The sequence below is a fragment of the Peromyscus leucopus genome, chromosome 1 (assembly GCF_004664715.2).
Source record: "Peromyscus leucopus breed LL Stock chromosome 1, UCI_PerLeu_2.1, whole genome shotgun sequence".
Taxonomy (NCBI): Eukaryota; Metazoa; Chordata; class Mammalia; order Rodentia; family Cricetidae; genus Peromyscus; species Peromyscus leucopus.
The window spans coordinates 60,059,877-60,073,245 of record NC_051063.1 but is presented as its reverse complement, the minus strand read 5'-3'; the positions used below and the strand labels follow the sequence as shown (position 1 = coordinate 60,073,245).

The window sequence follows — 13,369 nt, the reverse complement described above, 5'->3', positions numbered from 1 at the left end:
CACTGGCCAAGCAAAACCACTGGGGAGCCACCAAGGCATTCGAGAAGAGAGGGCGTGCATGGCCTCTGCCACACCTGTTAGGCTGTAACCGCCCTATCACCACCTATCACCGGACTACAGCAGAGCCAAGACCGTGGCGGCTGTGCGGCCTGTGACACACCCTCCTAAAGACACATAAAGAAGCCAGATGGCACTGGGCCAGGCCCGTGGTCACTTCCCGAAGGAAGCTCAGATCTCTGTTCAGTTCCTTCCAGCCTTTTGCCAGGACCACCTCGAAGTCAGGCAGAGCGTCATTCAACCCCAAACTGGTGAACGGAGGTGGCCGGAGGGTGGGTGGTGTAGTCAGGTGCCTGAACATGCGTGGGTCATTCCCTCTCCCCCAGTCACTAGTGAGTGTGAAGATTGGGGAGGAGCTGGGTCATTTACTCAGGATGAACACCTGCCCCATGGCTGCGTCATCTAACCCAGGGTGACATCACAAAGGAATCACCGCCAGTTGGGACCAACGGGCCGTTTTCAGCATCCTGTAGGGTTTAACCAGCTACCTTCACTGGGATGGGAGTAGAATACTCATTCTTTCTAAGCCCGACCAGAAGGTTCTAGAACAGCCCCTTGACTGTGTGTGGCTTTGGGATGGTACTCGGCAGCCTTGCAGGCTCTGCCCTCCCTTGTGGCTTTCTTGTTTTTGTTTCTGTGCGTGATGTACATGCATGATGTCTTTCCACGTCCGTGTGCTTCTCAGCTTCTCTGACTGACAGCTGAGCTCGGGTTTCATCATTTTGACTAATGAAGTCTTTCTTTAATTCTCCCGCTGGGCAGGCATCTGATTCAAACAACCAAGCCCATTGATCAGGGACATCACACTGCATTTGAGTCTTGAGGTCTGGGCTGTGAGCCACGATTCTCCCTCTTACCTTTCAGTGTGGTTGTAAATGAATGACTTGGACGGCTGCTTTACTCCTCTGAGAAATACTGATTAGTCGATAGTGTAAAGAAGCGTGCGGATGCTGCCACCCGTTAACAGGACACCCGACCCAGGTGGTGTGCAGAGGCATGCTTCCATGGCTCCCTGCTAGCTAGGGGACATCTGCAGAAACCCCTCACTTCTGGTGGATGTAACTGCATACACAGCTGCAAGTTTTCCTCATCTATTGAGGTCTCTAGGCAACCTTAAAATGTGTGCGTTTCACCCTTCCCCTACATAGTAACATGGTCCTTTATGGTATACCCTCTTGTGGAACATTTGCAAGCCCTCAGCCTGGTGTTTATGACAACTAGGCAGCGGGGTCCTGGGTATTAAGCCCATTCTTCAGAGAGGCTAAGCAGATAGCCGTGTACATGGTGACCAGGAGCAGAGGCCAGGACTCGGGACAGACTTGCAGTCTCTCCTGTCTCCCTGCTAATGGCCATCTTTAGCAGAAGATAAATGGAGAGGGAATGAGTCCAGCACTGCAGAGCTCAGAGGGCAGGGGGCAGCCTTCCACATCAGGATCCCTGAGCATGTCTACTGGCCTCATTCACGGGGGGCCTTCTGAAAGGTGGCAGATGACCCCCTGTCCTTTCTTTTTCTGTTTAGACAACCTCCGGTGGTTCCTAGTAGAGGGAGACTTGCCCTCCACTGGGAGCTGGGACTCCTGGTTACCAGGGGTAGAAGTGGGCTCAGAGAGACCATCACCAGCACAATCCCAGTGGGCAGAACTGCCACAACCCAGACAGTTTGTTCATGACCGAAGTCACTTGCAGCAAGGACTTTAGCCAGCACCTACCCAGCACCTCCAAACACCAGGCATTCTGTCACACAGGTCCCAGCAGCCGGGCCATCAACCAGCAGAGAGGCAGAAACCGGCAATCAGAGCCACAAAGCACAGAGTCGAGGGGACTCTGTGGGAAGGTTCTACTCCTAAGCTGAGACTGGGGATTGGCTCCAGAGATAGGGCCCGCCACTGAAGACTGCCTATAAGGCTAGACTAAGCTCCGAGAAGGCAGGAGCAGCCGTTGGACCTGGAACTCCCCTGCTGCTAAGGGTGGAGATGGCAGTTGCTGACCTCAAGCAGTAGAGGAAACACACTCCTTTTCAAATCTAAGGACTGCACCAGGTTGGGTGCGGGCACAGGACCCTGGGGTGCCAGCTGCAGTGGCAAGACACAGAGGACCACAGGCATTTCGCGGAACCACTAATGCATCCCATATGGCAGTTAGAGGTGTCCAAGCTCAGCCTCTTGTCTTGGGTGCATCGGCCACCTGCTCACATTGCTCAAACGCCTCCCTATTGCCTTCACTGTCTGGCCCAGGATAACAACTGGTGGTTCACTCCGCACAGGCATCTTGCCACCACTTGTAAATGCTTCTAAAAGTTGAGAGTTCTGAGCTGGCCGGTGGTGGCACACTTGGGAGGCAGAGGCAGGCGGATCTTTGTGAGTTCAAGGCCAGCCTGGTCTACAGAGCGAGTTCCAGGACAGCCAGAGCTACACAAAGAGACCCTGTCTCAAAAATGAAAAAAAAAAAAAAAATGAGAGTTCTGAATGATCCTGAGCAAAATGAGGTTCAAAATCCATGGAGGGAATTATTACTGAGGAAGAGAAAAAATGGGTGTTTTGAGGGAAACTGAAAACTGGCCATGCTTTCTGAGGTGACACACGCTAAGGCAGAGAGACCCTGTTTCCTCGGTGGTGGCTTTGCTCACTAAAGAAGGGCCAGCTCTCAGAGTGTTCCTCAGTGGTTCCACCATGCAGACAAGAGCTTTGCTGAATTCGTTTAGCCTTTGAAATGATGCTCCTCTTGCAGCTGGAGTCTCTTGTCAGCTCTGAGGAACTCGTCCTTTGCCGGCACCAGGACAGGGTTCAGGGAGGAGCGAGTCTTGGATGGCCTGGCACTTGCTTCCTTGGGTGTAAGGGGTCTAACTTTGGTATAGTCAGGATTTTTAGACTGACCCCAAAATCAGGACAGTGTGGATTTACACATTTGATTACAAATACGTTGAAAGGGAATTCCAGTCGGGGAGGTTTTCTTTATCAGAGACACCTCCTGGGCCTGACCTGAAAAAAACCATGGAGCAAAGCCGTGAGCAGTTCTGGCCACGGGCCTGATGCTGAAGCGATCTCATTGTTAGATTCAGACCAAAATGAAGGCAGGAAGCTGATGGGCGGGGACTGCATCTAAAATGGCTGTCTCTCCCCACTGCCCACAGGCTTCCCTGTACTGGCTGGGCCCCCAGCATGGAGCCCACTGCTCAGCAGCTCTCCCCCCCCCCCCCGGCCCCAAGAGCCCAGAATGCAGAGGATATGGCTGTGTTGGTGGGTCTGCCTCAGCCCCTGTGGGACAAATATGCAAAGGCTTTATGGGTGACCCTGGAATGTCCTTCAACTAGACAGGGCTTTTGACTTTCAGAGGCTTCCTGTCATCTGCTGATGCATCTGGCCCACAGTGGAGGTTGCAGGCCTGACTGACATTCTGGCTGCTTTGTGGATCTACACAGAGCACTTAGTTGTCCTGGTTAAAGCTGTGTAGGACCAGTGCCCAGCCATGATAGGGAGATCACTAAGCCGACACCACTGTCTGTAGCCCAGTGCCCAGCTCAAGAGAGAGATAAGAGGACATCACCACAGAGGACACTGTGGCTCTCTGCAACTAGCACACATGGTCATCATCATTCGCCCAGCCAGGGTCTGTGGATGCCCACGCGACCCGGCACCATGTGGTGCTCAGATTTTGTCACTTGAGAGAAGCATGTGCCATTGAGAAAGCATGGCCACTGTTCCCTGGGGGAGTGCCAGTTCTTGGGGTGAGAAATGGTGAATACTAAACAAGACAGGATGGCGTGTGACAAATGGCACAGAGGGAAAGGACTCCATCAGGTTAGAGTAGCTCCGGGCAGATAGGAGCTGGCACTCTGGGGAAGTAAATTTTGGTGACCTGATATACACAAAGGAGCCCACTGTACAGAAACTGGAAGCACAGTATCCTGAACACAGAGGGTGGAGAGTGTGAAGTTGAGCCGGAAGGGACTCTCCATGAAGTCGAGTCAGAGCCAGGCCACGAGGCAAGGAGTGAATAGGCTGTGAGGACATGGAATTGGATCCAAGGGGGTAGAAACCATGCACAGACTTACCGCGGCTTACCGGAACTGGACTCCGGTTTCCTTGACATTCCTAAGGCTGCATGTGACGTGAAGAAGATGCTTTGGAGGTCCATGCTGAAGAGGAGAAGTGCCTTGGAGATGCTGAAGAACTAGACCCGGCTGCCTGCCTATAAGCACTGACCCAGGTCAAGCCGGCTGTGACCTGGGAAACAGGAGCGTCCTCTCTTGGCTCTGCTGAGCTAACCAACAGACCCCAGGCATCACTTAGAAATGAATGCTCTTCCAGCATCCATGGACAAACTCAGCTTGTGTTCATTCTCTCTAGAGCACGGGGTAGCGAGTGCTTGGTGGAATCCCTGTGGCTCCTTCTGAGGATGTGGGGCACACTTCACTGCCCGCACGTTGGCCTTGCTGAGGCACATAGGGCTTGGGAGGAAAACAGTGGCACTAAGGAAGTCCAGGTCCCCAATACCCCTGGGCAGGCAGTGTTCCAGATGCTTATGGGGCTTCACTCAACCCCTGCTGTCCTCCCGGGTCCCCAGACTGCAGCATCTACTACCCCTGACCAATGTTCCCTGGCTCTCAGCTGGCTCGCCCGTATGATCCAGCCTTTCAGTTCTGAAACTAATCAATATGGATCATTAAACGACTGTGCCCAGCTGGTCCCAGAGCACAGGCTTCTGTTCCATGGCATCTCAAGCTCTTTGCACTGTCAGGCAGCTTCAGTCACCAACCAACACTGGAAGGGGATGGTGCTGCCAAGGGGCGGCGCTCAGTAGTGGGGTGAGCTCTGCCGGGGACTGCCTAGCACTTTCTGCCACAGCCCACGTGTTGAGGTGACTGCTCGGACAGAGTCCCTTCCTTTGAGCATCAAGCAGCAGGTCTTTGTAGAAAGCTTGTATTTCTCTATTGGTATGTGTCATGGATGTTTTGCCTGCTTGTGTCTGTGCACCATGTACATGCAGTGGAGTCCAGAAGAGTGTGTTGGGCCATCTGGAGCTGGAATTACAGACGGTTGAACCATAGGAGGAGGGGAAGGCTGGGAATTGAATCGGGGTCCTCTACAAGAGCAGCCAGGGTTCTAAACCGCTGAGCCGTCTCTCCAACCCCCTCCGATGTTCTCTCTTGATCTCATCCCTCATTTGACAAGAGCCTGTCACAGGTGGACAGTTGTCCTGGAAGCAGGCACCTTCCTGACCTAGAGGCTAGTGAGCCAAGTGGAACCCCTGACAGCGATGCTGAGCCTGAGGCAGCCTCCTCAGCAGGAAAGCAAGCAGTGTCCCACAGCCATTCCTTCTGCCGGGCCACACCCTGAGAGCTGGAGAGAGCAGAGCCCTCCCAGTCCTCTGAGCCCATGGAAACTGCAGGGACCCAGGATCAGACGGGCTGAGGGGTCCCGGCTTCTGAGACTTGAGCAAACACTAGAACGGTCTCAGGGAGAGACAAGGGTGCCGCTCCTACAATGCAAAGCCTCATAACCCATTTGCGGAAGCCTGGAAAGGCAGAGCAGCCTCGTAAGGAAGCTGTCGGGTGCCTGACGTGGTTCTACACACCTGTAATACCAGCACTAGGGAGGCTGAGGCAGGGGGCTTGCTACAAGTTCTAAACCAGCCTGGGTTGACAGTGCGACTCTGTCTCACGTCACCAGAAAAGGGGGAGAGAGGATGGAGGAAAGGAAGGAGAGGAGACAAGTGGTTTAGACGTAAGTGCCTCATACAGAGGCGAGCCTGAGGCTGAGGGTCCATGCCCAGAGGTTTCTGAACCCTAACACCAGTGCTGGCCCACGAGGGGCCTCTGGCCCAGGCTTCTGCTCAGATCCAAACTGAATCGGTAACCCCGGTGTCCGTCTTGTTACCCGCTTGCCTCCCCAGCTCATCAGTCCCTGCCAGGGAAGACAGGTGAAGCGTGTCTGCCAGCAGCTGGATTTGCTCTTGGGCTGGTTTTGTTTTGTTTTTTAATTCTCACATTTTTAAATGAATTTGATTTAAAAAGCAGGCGAGAGATGATCCTCCCAGAGGCGGGTGTTTGTGAGTGTGTATCTGTTCTAAATCAGGGTAACAGACTTCTGTATATGCCGCCCAGCAGCCCAGCCGTTGCCTAGCAACATAATGATTTGCGCACGCGGGAGGATCCAGTGAGTCATGACAGTGATTCACCAGGAAGGAGGCAGGCTACCCAGAAGGCTCAGAGCACAGGCCGGCAGGCTAGCCATCCAACTCTACTCGGCAATTGCTGTGCTGGGTGGGGCACCTGCAGGCCCCAAAGCTGGTGGCCAGGACTGTATCCCTGCCCTTAGCTGCTGGGCTGGCCGCCCTACTGTGGTATAAACTTGATGCAAAGCCCTAGCCTGGGCAGGGTGGCCTGGTCCACTGGGAACATTGACTCGTTCTTTCCAAGTCCCAAGTCGAGTTAGGGAAATAACTGTGAGCCGCTTGTCAGCGGGTCTTTCCTCTTTGAGTGTGTCAGGGTACCTCAGGCCAGCGAAGGCATGGGGTCCCTCGCTCACGTGAGTGCTAGGTCTGAGCCCCTGGGCTGCCTGCCAGGAGGGGTCTGAGGTGGGGCGTTCAGCCAGGGCCCACCCACCTTGTTTTCGCCCGTGAGGAGGCTGCTGCCTCTCCTTGCTTTCCAGTCAGCTCTGCAGTGTCGTCTCAACCACGCCCTGTGTCGTTTCCCTTTGCTCCCATGGTGCTGTGTGCAGAAGAGGGTCATGCTGAGCAGAAGTAAGTGCAGCCTGCTGCGTGCTCCCTGTGTGCCGCTGTCCCTGCTCCTACCCCTGTTTCCCAGCAGCAGCTGCTGCTGAGTCCGTCCTCACCAAAGCCAATCCAGCCCATGATATTGGGTTAGAGATACTGCTGAACGGTGCCTGGGCATCTGCTGGCCCTTGGGGGACTCACATGCCAACCACACGGCCCCAAACTAAGGGGCAGGCCAGTGATGGACACAGAACTACACATGGCCCTCCCGACTGGTTCTCGGGAGCTCCTGTGGGATGCCCTCCTGCCTCCCCGCTCCTTCCTCATGTCCTTGCCTGAGGGAACCCCACTTCTGTATAGGGAAAGTGCTACATGCTAGAAACGAGCCCCCCACACACATGCATTGCAAAGAGACCTGGGCCACTGCAATGCTTGTTCAGGCTGGACCTAGAGTGGACCACCCTACAACCTGAAAATCAGAGCGGGGTGTGGCAGGTTCCACAGCCCCTTACCATGTCCCTGGCCCACCTCTCCATGAGAACCTAAAGCTGAATCCTCAGGGTTGTCTGAAAGCTCCAAGGCCCAGATGGGCTTCAGGGCCTTCACTCTGTGGGCTGCCTCAGGCCTGCTGAGATGACCTGCATACAGGTACAACCCGTAACCAGGCAACTTTGTTGCGGGGAGAACTCTGGGGCCTGCCCCACAGGTACCCACAGTTCCCTGTAGCCATGGCTGCAGGTCTGAGGCTCCAGAGCAGCAGTCCACACATCCCCAGCAGAGCCCTGGCCCACAGAACCCATGCCTCCTTTCTTCCCCTGTTGGAAGTAGTCACGACTAATCCTAGTAGGGGTATTCCCCAGGACAGAGAGGGGCCTGGGTGACCAGCCAATGGCTTCACTAGACACACAGCAGGCAAAGAAAACCAATAGCACCCAAGGGAAAGGGACAGGCAGAGTGCAGTCCGGGGACCACGGGATGGTGCCTCGAGCTCTCGCCCCTCGACTTAGGCTCTGAAGAGGTCCTAGTCTGTTAGCACCTCAGAGCCCTGCAGGGAGCCTCAGCAAGAGGTCCCCAAAGTTCGGTGTACCAACACCAGAAGGAGTTTAACTCAAGACAGACACCATGACACCACACCCCAGAAGCTCCACCCTGACAATTACAAGGTGGACTCAGGAGGCCTCAGTTCCTATCCGTTTCCACAGGACAGGAAGGCATGTGGGATAAACTCTGAGTCATGTCAGTCCAGGTTGTGCCTGTGGCAGAATGGACCTTTCCAGAAATGAGAGGGGTGTGCTGTGTCCACATTCACATGAGCGAGCCCAGGTCAAGAGACGCACCTGTTTCCACTTTGGTGGTGTCTGTAGTCACAAGGCTGCAGTTTGGAGACAGCAGAGCAGGAAGCAGGTCTTGAGGGAGGCTTCACCTTTCTAGGTGTGTGGCTAGAAAGTCTTCAGGGGGGCTGCCCAGCATGGATAGGGGAACACATTTCATAAAACGACCACCTCCAGATAGGTAAGTGAGGGCAGGGACTTCCTGGGCACCCAGTAGGACCTCCTCCCAGTGGGAGTCATCAGCCTACACTAGGCCTGAGGAGGTAGGCTCTGGGAGAGTTGAACCTGCCCCTCCCTGTTCTGAGGACTTCACCTACCCAGATGTGGCAGGAAGGACATCGGTGGCCACCACTGGGAGAGGGGGCTTCTGTCTCCTGTGGTAATAGGGACAGTAAGTCTCTGCATGGAGGGAGTGCCTCGGTATACCCTGGGGCCTACCGTGAAACAGTAGTCGGCAGCGTTCCCTGGCAGGCAGGCCCCCTGCAGAACTTAGCACAGGACACACTAGCACCCTGGATGCTCTGTACCCTGAGCACCCAAGGAGAATCTCTCCCAACCTCACATGCCTGTGTGGCACTTCTGAAGCAACGTAAGCCCTGCATTTGTCCAGAACCCGAGGACTTTAGCCCATTAGCAGAGCCCTGGCAGGCTGCTGAGTCCTCTGGAAGGTGTAGGCTGCTGGAGAGGGCCCAGGCTCATTCTGGCCTACACAGGGGGTCCCTCCAGGTGCCTCCCAGCCTGGCCCAGGTGAGTGGCTAGCTTGCTGTGCTGCGTTGCCCCCTACTGTACCCACCCCTTTCTGACTGGCATGGCAGTCTGTATCACTGCCAGCGCAGACCCTCTGCTGTGGTGTGGGTGCCTCCCCTTCCCATCCCACAATCCTTAGTGACCTGGAAGTGATCTTCCTCTCTGTCATTGCTGTTTCAGAAGCCCGGAGGTCATGAGCACAGTCTCAGGAACACGGAGCACGACGGTCACCTTCACTGTCCGCCCGGGCACCTCCCAGCCCATCACCCTGCAGAGCCGGCCCCCCGACTATGAGAACAGGACCTCAGGACCAAGGCGCGCCCCGAGCCCTGTGGTCTCACCAACAGAGCTGAACAAAGAGATTCTGCCCACCCCTCTGTCTGCTGCAGCAGCCTCTCCTTCCCCCACACTCTCAGATGTCTTTAGCCTTCCAAGCCAGTCCCCTGCAGGGGACCTCTTTGGCTTGAACCCAGCGGGACGCAGCAGGTCACCATCTCCTTCAATACTGCAACAGCCAATCTCAAATAAGCCTTTTACAACTAAGCCTGTCCACCTGTGGACGAAACCAGACGTGGCAGACTGGCTGGAAAGTCTGAACTTGGGTGAACACAAGGAGACCTTCATGGACAATGAGATTGACGGCAGCCACTTGCCGAACCTCCAGAAGGAAGACTTGATAGATCTGGGGGTGACTCGGGTCGGGCACAGGATGAACATAGAAAGGGCTTTGAAACAGCTGCTGGACAGATAAGAGTGGCTGCCCTGGGCCTTCACAGACTCCTTCGTTATAAGTAGAGATGGGCTTATGTTGAAAAGTGTGATGGCCAAGCAGAGGCTGAGAGAGCACCACTCTCGGTCCATGGGTTTGTCTCTGGGTACCCAAAGAAGTGCTGTGGGTGTCCTTGGTGTGGCCAAGCCAGGGCCTCAAAACCCAGTTCTCCATGCAGATTTCTTGGGCGGCTTCTGTCCAAAGGGACGGTAAGGGGTTTTCTGTCATGGTCCCAGAGGCTCCCGTTGATGGCATGTGGGACCCTCTCCTCCTGTGGCAGGTACCAGTGTACTCCAGATACCTCCTGAGGCCTCCCTCCTCTGCCTTCTGGCAGCTCTCACCCTCCAGCCCCAGAACACAGCCTTTCTTCAGGCTTGTGGCCTCTGGGTGGGCTCACTGGCTCTTGTCCTCCCCTGTGCTCAGCTCTCAGTGAGCAGCTCCAGGTGGAGCCCTGCCTGAGCCAGACGGTAGAGAAGCGCCGTCCCATCCGCCTCTTTGTCCGACTCCTGTGACGTGCATCCGAGTTTCTTTGGCCCCGAGGTCCTTGGCGGTGGTAGCTATGTGGACAGGATCGTGCCCAGCTTGCCTAACTTGCTTTCTTTATTTCTGCAAACCGATTAGCAATTCCAGGGCGGCCAAACCCAAGTCACACGGAGTTAGCCAAAGCACAAAGTCACGATCCTGAGGAGGAGGGAGGGAGGCCTGGCCACAGAGCCAACCAGTGTGTGGCTGTCCAAGCCCACAACCTCCTCTAGGACAAGAGCGGGTGTCTGCCTGGAGCAGCATCTACCCAGGAGGGAGAGGCGGGGGCCCTTGAATTTCCTTTAACTGGATGTCTGCTGAGCTCCACAGAGGTCAGAACAGATGAGCAACTGCTCTGACAAGGACAAGACCTGAGGCTCATGGTAAGCCCGGCTGCCCGAGAAAGCTGATGTCCTCCCTGGGAGAGGATGGGGTGCTCCCTGCCTTCCATCCACACCAGCGGGCGAGCATCCTGCTGAGGCAACCCTTTGGCTCTCAGAGGCCAAGAAAGGTGGAACTCAGGGGCCTTTCTCCCTTCTCTCAGTTATCGGGGATCCCACCAGCTTGTCTTAACTGTAAGTCTGGGTCTCAGAGAAGCCCGTGGTCAGGACCTGGTGGACAGAAAGTGGGGCACAGGCTGTGGCAGAGTGTAGGTGTGTGTGGAAAGGAAGGCAGGGAGCATCCTGGACCAAGCCTCACCTCAGGCCCAGCTGCCTGAGCCTGCCCTTCTTGCCCCCAGATCTCTCCATCCCAAAACAATACCTCTAATGTACCAGGGAGGTCACCGACTGCACACAGCCACCAATGCAGCCAGCTAGGCTCCCGAATCCCCCTCCCCCCGCACTCAGAGGAGACGTGAATGTCAGGTTACGGTTTTATTATTTCAGAACTAGCCCAGCCCATCTCTAATTATAAAACATGATTTCTTTTCTTTCTTTCTTTTTTTTTTCCTTCACTTATGCTCACAACCACCTGTCTGACGAGGCCTGGAACAGCTCTAGAATGAACACATAAAAATTTAGCAATTTTTAAACAAAAAAATCTCTTTCTTTACTGCAAGTTTAAATATGTGTACAGATAGTTCATAAGCACAATATTTTAAGAAAAAAAAAGTGGCTGGTCTACTGGGCAGCCTCTGTGCCACCTAGTGCTGGAAAGCTAAAGGGAGAAAAGGTTTGTGGTTTAGCGACACCATTTTGTTGGGACAATTACACAAGCAACCTTTTAAAAATCATCTTTCCCTGGACACATTGGAACCTGCAGCATTGGGTCGTTTTTTTCCAGACTTGCCACAGCTTCATCACTGAAGGCCAATTATTTCTTCAAAAAGGATTGGAATCCACAACTTGTCAGTTTCTCCAAAAACAATGCCCACACATGCTCATGCATGTACGTACACACACACACACACACACACACACACACACACCCTCAAGCATGCCCACACCACACCCCTTGACATGGAGACCAAGGCTTCAAATCTTAATCTGTTCCCAAAACCCTTTGCAGGTCAACCCCAACTTGTAAACCATCCAATCAGCTGGTACCAGGTGACTGCTGAGCACCTTGCTCTGGGTTCTGTCATTTTCCCACAGCAAGGTGAGTGAATTAGCAATGTTCCAGAAACACTACAAATCCAGACACAGCGGGTAGCCCGCAAAGAATTCAGAGAGTGTGAAAATGTGGCCCCGCCATGAATTTGTCTTCCATTGGGTGGTTCTTCGAAGTCCCCTCAGTGTGCCATGTCACTGGGCTCCTTTCCTTTGCCTCCGGTTGGCATTACCTCTGTGCTCAGTGCCAGGCAGATGCCAGGCAGGAGACCTGATGGCTTGGGGCCCGCTGAACTTAGGCAGCGGATGACAGGCCGCAACTGCCTTCCTTAGACTTCAAGCCAAATGCCACCAAGCAGAAGCAAGCTGACTGCCAGCCTTGGGAGCTGATAGGCCAGCTTTGCTTTGCAGTGTCTGGTCACAGAAACACAGCCGGGCCTATCAGAACCCACCCCCAACCACCCAAACACACACATTTGCCTAGATGATTGGGTCTCTATCTCTGACAGTGAACGTTGCTAAGAAAGCAATAGTCCCTCATTGCAATCGCCGCCCATTGTTCTCCCCACTTGGAACAAGTCAGAACCAGGCCCTACTCCAGGACCCTCTTCAGTGGTGAATCAGATGTTAAACTGCTCATAAGGACCATGTTACCACTATTCCAGGTTTTAAGATCAACTTTTGTTATATACTGTAATTTAAATAACTGCATAAATTTACATGCCTAGTTTCTGTAATATTGTGTATACAAAACCAAAATCTCTCAAGCTGTAAATTGTGTATACCCGCCAGGATCCCTACTCTGGGGTGTCCGTGCGCATTTTAGATTTAATTCATACAATTAAAAAGAACTCAATGTGACTGCTGACGTGCTGAAACTTTACATAAGAAATATTTGTGATACTTTAGTTAATAAAATGGTGAGTTTTTTTTTCTGAGTTATTGAACAAGCGAACATTACCCAGCTGACCTGGCAATGACTTTGTGTGTGTGTGTGTGTGTGTGTGTGTGGGTAGGGGGGGCCACAAATAACGATTTTTTTCTCCCATTAGCAATTTTGGGTTTTAAATCCATGTTTCACACTATAGTTTGTGTGTAACAGCACATGTCATGTTATCTTTGTTGCCGTTGATTTTGTGCTCTTTTTCTTTTTAGACTTCATTTATTTAGAGAAAGAGCAAGAGGGAGGGAGGGAGGAGAGAGAGAGAGAGAGAGAGAGAGAGAGAGAGAGAGAGAGAGAGAGAGAGGAAGTTCCTGTACTTTGCACTTTCCCCCCAGATCCTTCGATCTCTTGTATGGCAACCAAAATTACTGTAAAAAAATAAATATACTCTTGCAATAAGGTTGTGGGTCTGATTCCAAAGGGGGAGGTGGAACTGACTCCCTCGGAGCTGTCAGGCTCGTCATCTGATGTGGGGTGCGTCCCACACCTCAGTCAGCTCCACCTGGACAAGGTGATAGATAGGGTGGCATCTTTGCTTCAGCCGCTTCGCCTCAGGCCCGTTTCCTCCAGCGCCCTCACTGTCCAAATGGAAACCTTGTGTATTATTTCAGAATTGTGCAAAATGTCAAAATGGGCTTGTGTGAGCACTCCTGTGAGCCCCAGGCCTGGCTGTCCCTTTTGTTTCAGGGTGGATGCAGGGGCACCCCAGAGATCGAGCTGAACTCGGCTCCCTCTT

The 13,369-nt window shown here is 53.6% G+C and overlaps 1 protein-coding gene across 7 annotated transcripts in view; it reads left to right on the top strand.

Annotated features, from left to right (window-relative positions):
- The window catches only part of Shank2 (SH3 and multiple ankyrin repeat domains 2), a 471,427-nt gene extending 458,395 nt beyond the window's left edge, over nt 1-13,032 (top strand). For all 7 annotated transcript variants that reach the window (XM_037208746.1, XM_037208750.1, XM_037208747.1 and 4 more), the window contains one exon: nt 9,030-13,032. In XM_037208746.1, coding sequence (XP_037064641.1) covers nt 9,030-9,600 — 571 coding nt within the window. In that variant the 3' untranslated portion in view covers nt 9,601-13,032. The remainder of the gene's footprint in view (nt 1-9,029) is intronic.
- Nucleotides 13,033-13,369: the final 337 nt, after the last annotated feature.